Source organism: Elephantulus edwardii, unplaced genomic scaffold (assembly GCF_000299155.1).
Source record: "Elephantulus edwardii isolate Elephantulus edwardi_28Jun2011 unplaced genomic scaffold, EleEdw1.0 scaffold00348, whole genome shotgun sequence".
Lineage (NCBI taxonomy): Eukaryota > Metazoa > Chordata > Mammalia > Macroscelidea > Macroscelididae > Elephantulus > Elephantulus edwardii.
The window spans coordinates 102,188-111,245 of record NW_006400098.1 but is presented as its reverse complement, the minus strand read 5'-3'; the positions used below and the strand labels follow the sequence as shown (position 1 = coordinate 111,245).

Sequence of the window (9,058 nt, the reverse complement as noted above, 5' to 3'; positions counted from 1 at the left end):
CAACGCGGAGGCTGCTGGGAAACGGAGTCTCAGGACCAACGCGGAGGCTGCTGGGAAACGGAGTCTCAGGACCAACGCGGAGGCTGCTGGGAAACAGAGTCGCACGCCGGGTGCTCAGGGCCGAAGCGGAGGCTGCCGGGAAACGGAGTCGCAGAATCACCGCGGAGGCTGCTGGGAAACGGTGTCCCAGAACCGCCGGCGAGGTTGCTGGGAAACGGAGTCGCAGGCTGCTTCGAGGATGCCGAGCCGCGCGGTTCCCGCTCCGGGAGTGAAGGACAGCTCAGTTGCTTCCCGTTGCCTCTGTCTCCTTCCCCTCCCCGGTCCTCGGGGGCACCCTGCCCTTCGGATGCAGGCTGAGCCCCTTTCCTAACCAGTCTCAAGCCTGCCCAAAGGCTGAGCAGGACGGCGTGGAATGCGCAGGCGCAGCTCTCTCTTGTTCCCCCCCCCACACACACACACACACACTGCGCACGCGCAACTGAGCACCGCCGGCCGTTACGGGGGCGCGCGGGGGGCGCGCCGACGGAGTGCGCACGCGCAGTCGGTTTCCACCAGTTGTCCTTAGTCTTTAGGGTTTTTTGGGGTGTCCCTGACCCTGGTGATGCTGTGCGATAGAGTTGGGCCATGCTCCGTGAGGCTTCACCGATTGTTTAGCTTGCTGGGGTCCACAGTAAACATTTGGTACCAGCAGCCAGGAAATCAAGAGATAAATTGCACTGGGAAAGTCAGCTGTCAGGGACCTCTCCAGAGTACTGCAACGAGGTCAGGCTGGAATCTAAGATGTGCCTGATCGGGCCTATAGTCTTCGCAGTTGTGTGCTATGCATCGGAGAACTGGATAGGACTAGGGATGATAGACGGAGAATTGATGCCTTTGACATGTGATGCCGGAGAAGAGTTGAATATACCATGGACTACTAGGAGAACCAACATGTTCATTTTAGAGAGGGTGAAACCGGGCTGCTCCTTGGAGGCAAGGATTCTGAGACTTCGTTTGACATGTTTCACTTTGGACATGTTGCAAGGAGGGACAGGTCCTTGGAGAGGGTCATCATGTTTGGGAGGGTGGAGGGACAGCGCAGGAGGGGAAGACCCTCGGTGAGGTGCATTGATTCAGTGACTGGGGTAATGGGGGTGGGTGTGTCGGACAGAGCAGGGTTTAGGGCTGTTGTACTTAGGGTCGGAGGCGACTCGACGGCACATAACAACAAAGTGCAAACAAGCAGATGTCATTGAGTTTTTATTTGTTCTCTTGCGCCTTCAAGAGGATTCTGACTCGCAGCCACCCTCTAGGCACCTTCCAGGACAGGGAACAACTTCCCCCCAAAAGCTTTCTGAGGTCGTAAGTATTTACACCTGCAGGAACCCGCCTCCCCAGCTCCGCCCACTCCCCATTCATCCTGAGGTCCAGATGCCGCGTCGGGCCCTTTAAATGCGAAACTACACTTCCCAGAAGGCACTGCGACGCCGAGCCACTCAGGACGCCGCGGCGAGGCTATTTGCGCCTGCGCCACCTTCCGGCTCCGGGCGGCAAGTCCGCCGGGGCCGAAGAGGGACGCGATCTGATATCGTCAGGGGCGCAGTCGCCGGAGCTCGGACCCGAGGAGGCGGCAGGTGAGGGGCCCCTGAGTTTGCAAGGCGCCTCTGGGGTCTTGGCGGAGGTCGGCGCCGCAGCCTGGCTGACTTCGGGCCGGGGAGGAAAGGGGCCCCCGCGTCGGCCCGCAGCTTGTCGGCCTGCGGACTACATTTCCCGGCGGTCCGTGCGGCGGCCGCCTCTCTGGCGCCCCCTTTCGACGTCCAGGCTCCTAGCAGGAGCCCATGGAGCGTAGGTGGGTAAAAGGGGTCCCCATCTCCTGACCCCAGTAATATACTTAGGGGAGTTTTCTATTCGTACGCATGCTGCCTTTTAATGAGGCGGGGCAGAGCTTGTTTTATGAGATTCCCCACTAATTGCAAACTAGAATAACTGTAGATCCACTTAGGTTAACCAGTTCTGCCAAGGTTTTAAACTGCTTCCTAATGGTTCAGCGGTATGTAGCTTTCTGAGCGGAGTCTGCATAGCCACCAGATCCGCTTCCTGTGGGATTGTTTTGGGTTTTTTTGACCCAGAGTAGGAAACAGGCAAGGTGGCCTGGTGGTGCAGTAGATTAAGCACTGGACTGCTGACCAAACCAGATCAGAACCACTAGTTCTAGGCTCCCTCATAGAAAAATCTATCAGTGTGCACCTCAGAGACGCTCAGGCTTCGAAACCTCTCTCTTTGGGGCATTCCAAGTCGTGTCTCGTGGGATCCCCTGTGCATCGACGTTAACTAGATGGCCGTGAATTTAGGAAACCGAAAACCAGCGGCGCCCTGCTCAGAGATGACAGCCCAGTTGGGCTCCTCGAATGTCTGTTGCTTTCCAGAAATCACCCACAATCCTTCCTCCCCAGAAGTTCCAGGCACGTTATCCGAGAGAGCAGATGATGATCTGTGAGCCTTCAGAGAGCAGCACGCAAGCTGACCACCTGCCCTCTGTGGTCGAGGCTGTTTGCTTTCTAGACAAGTCAGAATTCCAGTCAGCGGATCTGGTTAATGGGCAGTGTTTATGCCAGCCTTGATTAAGACGGCAATTACAGGACCATTTGGAAGTGGGTAAAGCCCTCGTTGAAGGTTCAAACCCTCCCAGCAACTCTAAAGGAGAAAAGAATGGCCCTCTTTTCCTCTAAAGATTGCAGCCTGCAAACCTTAGGCAGTCTGCTCCGGCAAGTGAGGTGGCTAGGAATCAAGGTCAACCGGAAGAGAAGAGGTTACCTAGGTGGTACAAATAGTTTATTGATTAACCTTTATGGATTACTAAAGGTTGGTGATTTGAATCCGCCCAGGTGCAGTGAAAAGGAAAGGTCTAGGGTTTCCTTCCATACAGATTGACAGCCAAGAACACCCCATGGTCAAGTTCGAGTACACACAGAGCACGGGAACACTTTAGATAATCTCGTTCAAAATCTATATCCACCTGTTACTGTTGTTAGGTGTCTTAGTCACCATATGAACGACAGGTGGAAATGTTACCTTGTCTCCCCCTGTGTTGACCCTGTCCCACATGCTGGAGCCCCTAATTCCAGTCACTGTTTAACTCTGTCTTATTTAGAGCCTTCTCCGACACATCACCTTCTCCAGCATGATGTCTTTTCCCAAGAACCGAACCCCCTCTGACAACATGCCCCAAGTATCCTTGCCTCCAAGGATTAACCTGATGGCATTTCCTCTAAGACACACTTGTTTGGGTTTTTGTTTGTTGGTTTGGTTTCTTTTTTTCAGTCCACGAGATTTTTCATATTCTTCACTAATACCACAGTTCCAAGACATCAGGTCTCCTGTTCATCTTTATTCACTGGCCAACCTTCAGATGCATAGGCAGCGATTTCAGGTACGAAGGCTTTCATCAGGTGCACCTCCGTCTTTGAACTGGCATCCCTGGACTGTAGGAACGTTGGAGAGGTTCTTGACCGCACATTTTCCCAGTGCAACATGTCTTTTGATTTTTTTTTCCGCTGCTGCTATCATGGATCATGTTTGTGGACCCAACGAAAATGAAATGTTGACAACTTTGTGTTTGTTTTTTCCTGTCTGCCATGCGGTCATAGATAAGGCACACAGTTTTCTAATCCACCAGCTGCTGCATGAGACAAAAATGGGTAATCTTCCCTGTGATTTGTTGTTGTTGTTATGTACCGTCGAGTCGCTTGCGACTCAAAGCGACCCTATGTACAACAGCCCTAAATTCTGTTCTGTCCTGTGCCCATGCACCATCTCCGATACACCCATCCCGATTACCCCAGTCACCGAATCAATCCACCTCCCAGAGGGCCTTCCCCTCCTGCGCCGTCCCTCCACCCTCCAAGCATGATGTCCCTCTCCAAGGACCGGTCACTCCTTACATGTCCAAAGTATGTTAGACAGAGGAGCCTCAGAATCCTTGCCTCCAAGGAGCAGCCTGGTTTAACCCTCTCCAGGATGAATCTGTTTGTTTTCCTAGCAGTCCATGGTACCCTCAATACTCTTCTCCAGCACCACAGCTCAAAGGCATCAATTCTCCTTCTATCCTCCTTCATCATTGTCCAACTCCCTGTGATTTATTGCTGCTGAAAACCCAGCTCTCAGTGGGTTTTGAATTGAAGGCACTGTGCAGTCAAGTTTGTTTCAGTTTGTGGTAGGACAGAATAAAACCGCCCCTGGGGTTTCCAGTACTAATCCTCACAGATGCAGACCGCCGCGTCATTCTCCTGCAGAGCTGTTAATAGATGCAAACCTTCCAGTTACCGCCCAGTACTTCACCCACTGCACCACTAGGACTCCTCTGACAACAGGGAAGTGGCTGCATAAATCCAAGGCCAGCAGCTATTCCTGTAATGGAATCTTATGCCACTAATACAAATGGTGCTTTTAATCGTGGACTTAACAAGGAAGAATGCTTGGCACATGATGTCACACACAAGTCTCCTTTCCACATTATTTAGAATTAAGGACTTGGGATGTTTCAAGTACTTTTTACATAATCCTAGGGATTCATTTGCTGGAGTGGTTCGGTGACGTTGCTCTTTTTAAAAAAATTTTTTTAATTGGGATTTAAAAAAAAATTTATTATTTGTGTGTGTGTGTGTGTGTGTGTGTACCATCAAATCAGATCTGACTGGTACTGGAGGAGATTGCCCCTCCTCCAGCAGAGCATCTAGTGGATTCAAACTGCTCACCTCTGGGATTACGGTGCAGCTTCTTGCCACTAGGCCACTTAATTGAGATTTTAGTGAAAGTTTGTAAAGAACTTGGATTTACATTCATTCATTGTTGCACATTTCCCACCCTGCCCCCAAAAGTTCACTTTTTTTAAAAAAAATAATTTTTTCATTGTTATACAGTCGTCCCCCACCCCCAAGTCTCCTTTACTATGCAGTTCTTACTCTGGACTCTTGTCATGCCAATAATACCTAATCATATATTCCTTTTATACAGTTCTGTCTCTCATCTGTTTTAATGCTGTGTACGTTATTTATTCCTTTTTTTCTTAGTTGCCCCCAAACCTGATGTCAGTCCTGTTTTATAACAGTGGTGGTATTGTGCATTATTTGTCCTTTTGTGACTGAGCTATTTCATTCAGTGTCCTCCAGGGTCACCCATTTTATATACTATTTCGTGAGTTCTTTTTCAGTGCTGCATAATATTCCATTGTGTGAATATACCACAGTTTATCTGTTTGTTTGTTGATGGGCACTTGGGCTGTTTCCAGCTCTCTGCTATTGTGAACAAAGCCACAATAAACATGGGTGTGCATGACATCACTCTTAATACTTGCATGTTTTCTGTTCCAGTTCCTTTTCTCAACCTGTATGTGACTGGGTGGGTGTGTTTGCTTGCTTTCTCCCTGAGGTTTTCTCCCTGGACAGCAGGCCCAGTTAGGACTGTCTTTGGCGGTTTATGTTGCCTTTTATCAGAAGGGGCCGGTCCCAGGGACGATATTTTGGTAGACGTAGAGGGTTGTTGAGAAAGAGGAGATGCTGAGGGAGGTGGCTGCAGCCCTGGGTTCAAGCCCAGCAGGAAATGTAGGTGGTGACAGCTGACCTTGTGCTCGGTTTTGGTGTGTAGACAGGGTCACTCATGAGCTGAGTCCGGGCTGGGCTGTGGCGTGTATAGGGTCAGAACTCACTCAGGAGCATCTGACACCAGCGGCAGTTGTGACAGCCGCCTCTTCTGTTCCATGACTGACCTGGCTGTATCCAAAAAGGATTCCATTCCCTTCCTGCTTGGGAACAGCTGTGTGCTGGTTGGTGGCGTATTCCTCAGCCGGTGTCGTGTCATTCCTGTGCGTGGAGCTGAGTGCACGGAGGCCTTGTCCCCGGCCAGTCCCAGGGTGGAGGTCAGTGCTGGGCCCCTTCGGCCTCTCACACCCTCCACTCCCACCACACTGGCTGCTGCTTGCTGGGGCCTGTGCAGCTTTGGATGGGCTGAGAGGGTCTGAAATGTGGAGAGCCCACACCCCCGGGATGCCCACCTAGCGCACTTGGAAGTGTGGCTAAGCCTCGTTGACTTGAAGAGCAGGGTGTCGTTGGCTGGGCCCCACGTCAGGGTGAGGGCTGAATGAGGAAAGCAGCAGGTCTGGACAGCAGGGAAACGTGGGGTCTCCCAAGCTTCCAGCTGACGCCCGGACGCAGAAGGCTTGGCGAGGGGTTGAGCAGAACTCAGTGACGAGAGGATGACCCCTCTGTGAACTGGGGTTGATGGCTGCGATGTGACGGTGTGCTTGAGGCTTGAGGCACAGCTTGAGGCTGTGCTTGTGGACACGGATGCTCAGAGGTGCCCACGTGAACAGAGGAGCCTTCAGCACACAGGCCGGGCTTGCTCCCTCCCTTGGAGGACGGGTTTGACAGGGAAGGCTGTCTAAAAGGGGGGCTGTGAGGGCAGGAGGCATGAAGAAGTGGGCTCACACGCTCTCACGATTTTATTAGATTTCAGAGGAAGGGCATAGCTGACAGTGTACACAAACAAAATTTAATGTCAATGAAACTTGTTGTTGTTACGTGCTGTCAAGTTGCTTGCGACTCATAGCGACCCTGTGTACAACAGCCCTAAACTCTGCTCTGTCCTGTGCCAATTGCAGTGTCTCCGACACACCTACCCCCATTACCCCAGTCACTGAATCAATCCACCTCATAGAGGGTCTTCCCCTCCTGCTCTGTTCCTCCACCCTCCCAAGCATGATGTCCCTCTCCAGGGACTGGTCCCTCCTTGCAGTGTGTCCAAAGTATGTCAGATGAAGCTACAGAATCCTTGACTCCAAGGAGCAGCTCGGTTTCACCCTCTCCAGGGCGAACCTGTTCTCCTAGAAGTCCATGGTATATTCATCACTGTTCTCCAGCACCACAGCTCAAAGGCCTCATCTCTCCTTCTATCATCTCTAGTCAGTGTCCAGCTCTCCGATGCATAGCACGCAATTTTGAAGACTATAGCCCAGATCAGGCATACCTTAGCCCTACTGATTACATAAAGACATAACAAATTTTATAAAAAGAACCAGTGAGAATTCTGAAGTTGTTAACATTTTGGACGTAATCGAGCTTTCCCAGTTGCAATTGTAAACTTTCACCAAAGACAAACCCAGCATTCTTGGCGAGAACAGAGTCGTAAAAGGACTCCCTTCGGGGACCAGGACTCTGGATGCACCTTGGTTTCAAGGGTGCTCCCCTGAGAGTTGCACTGTCACCTGAAGGCCACAGCTGTGGGTGGTTCGAATCCTCACCCCACTACCCGCCCCCCCCATAGCATCGAGTGGCTGCTGGAGAGAAGGACGGGTGATCTGCTCCCATGCAGTGTCCAGCCTGGGAGGCCCCGGCTCGTGTCAGCTGTGTATCAGTTCTGACTCAATGGATGAGGTCTTGTTGGCCATTGGGAGGCACCGGCCTCAGAGGAAGAAAGATGAGGCCGTCTCCTGCAGGAATTCACAGCTTCAGAGACCCCACAGGGCACTTCTCCTCTGTCCTGAATAAGTCAGCATCAACTCAGGAACAACAGTTTGGGGGTTTGGGTGGTTTGGGTGGTTTTTTTTCCCCTTTTAATGTACTTTTAATAGATTCCTTGTTGGTGCAGTGGTTAAGAGGTTCACTGCTCTCCAAAAGGTCACTGGTTCAAACTCACGTCTCCCTCGAAGCAGGGGAGAGATGTGGCCGTGGGCGGCCATGAAGATTGACAGCCTTGGAGCCCAGCAGGCACTTCTGCGCTGCCTGGAGTTCTTGAGGGGTTTGTGCAGACACACAATGTCATTGAGGTTCCTTTCCCACGTGGAGCTAATGGGGGCAAACCCCCCAGCAGCAGCGAGTGATGCGGCCTCTCGGCCCAAGGTCTGCCCATCCCTGGTCAGATGCCTGTCTGCAGCAGGCCCGCGTGCTGCTCGTGCGTCTGGAGGTCCCTGGCCCTCTGCAGGAGATGAGTGTGGAGTGTGTCTGCCGTCGTCTGTCCCGTTCCTGCCGGGGTCTGTGGTGCTGGGTGGTGGCCGCGGCGTGCTGGGCTCTCTCAGGGACGTGTAGGCGCTTACTCCCGTGTCTTCTTTCCTCTCTCAGCTCTCGGGACTTCGCCCTTCCCCAGGAGCGGGACCAGGAGGAAGACACGGCAGCTTGGAGATCCGGAAAGTCATGGCCCTCGTGAGTTTTTAAGCCACATCAATACTCACTTCCCTTCCCCAGGAATCTCCCATCCAGCTTCCGTGCGCGAACGTGACTCTCAGATGACCAGCTGGCCCGTGCGTCTCTGAGAGCCCTTCTGTCTGTCTTAGCAGTGTCCCCAGCCTCACTCTCCATCCCTGTCCCTGTCCCCAGCAGCTCAGGCTTCTGTTCGGACCCTGATGGAGCGGAAATCCGTGACGCAGTGGTGAAGTGCTCCGGCGCTTACCAAGATTGGAGTCCAGACCCACCTGCTGCCCTGGGGGGATGACGAGGAGAGCTGCTCCTGCAGACCGTTGTTGTTGTTGTTGTTGGACACCGTCGAATCGACCGCAGCACTTCGTTTCCCTGTGAACAGCCAACTTCCCTGCACTGCACCGTCCTCACAGTCCACACCATGTTCACGCCTCTTAGTGCAGGATGTGTGTCGGCCCATCGCGTGCAGCGTCTCCTGTTAGCACAGTGTCCATCGGTCCATCTCACGGCAGGTCTTCTTGTTAGGACAGTGTCCATCGGTCCATCTCACGGCAGGTCTTCCTGTTAGGACAGTGTCCATCGGTCCATCTCACGGCAGGTCTTCTTGTTAGCACAGTGTCCATCGGTCCATCTCACGGCAGGTCTTCCTGTTAGCACAGTGTCCATCGGTCCATCTCACGGCAGCTCCTTCTGTTAGGACAGTGTCCATCGGTCCATCTCACGGCAGGTCTTCCTGTTAACACAGTGTCCATCTGTCCATCTCACACCAGGTCCTCCTGTTAGGACAGTGTCCATCGGTCCATCTCACGGCAGGTCTTCTTGTTAGGACAGTGTCCATCGGTCCATCTCACGGCAGGCCTTCCTGTTAGGACAGTGTCCATCGGTCCATCTCA

At 52.6% G+C, this 9,058-nt stretch overlaps 2 protein-coding genes across 2 annotated transcripts in view; one reads left to right on the top strand and one right to left on the bottom strand.

Annotated features, from left to right (window-relative positions):
• Positions 1–7,711, bottom strand: part of ZNF583 (zinc finger protein 583) — a 20,247-nt gene extending 12,536 nt beyond the window's left edge. Inside the window, exons 1-5 of the mRNA XM_006901840.1 lie at positions 7,669–7,711; positions 6,029–6,110; positions 5,744–5,837; positions 3,383–3,461; positions 1,514–1,804 (exon numbers count right to left, since the gene is read on the bottom strand). Coding sequence (XP_006901902.1) covers positions 1,514–1,804; positions 3,383–3,461; positions 5,744–5,837; positions 6,029–6,110; positions 7,669–7,711 — 589 coding nt within the window. The remainder of the gene's footprint in view (positions 1–1,513; positions 1,805–3,382; positions 3,462–5,743; positions 5,838–6,028; positions 6,111–7,668) is intronic.
• ZNF582 (zinc finger protein 582) overlaps positions 7,710–9,058 on the top strand; it is a 13,414-nt gene continuing 12,065 nt past the window's right edge. The window contains 4 exon segments of the mRNA XM_006901839.1: positions 7,710–7,770; positions 7,892–8,009; positions 8,091–8,134; positions 8,137–8,171. Of these exon segments, the coding sequence (XP_006901901.1) occupies positions 7,710–7,770; positions 7,892–8,009; positions 8,091–8,134; positions 8,137–8,171 (258 nt within the window).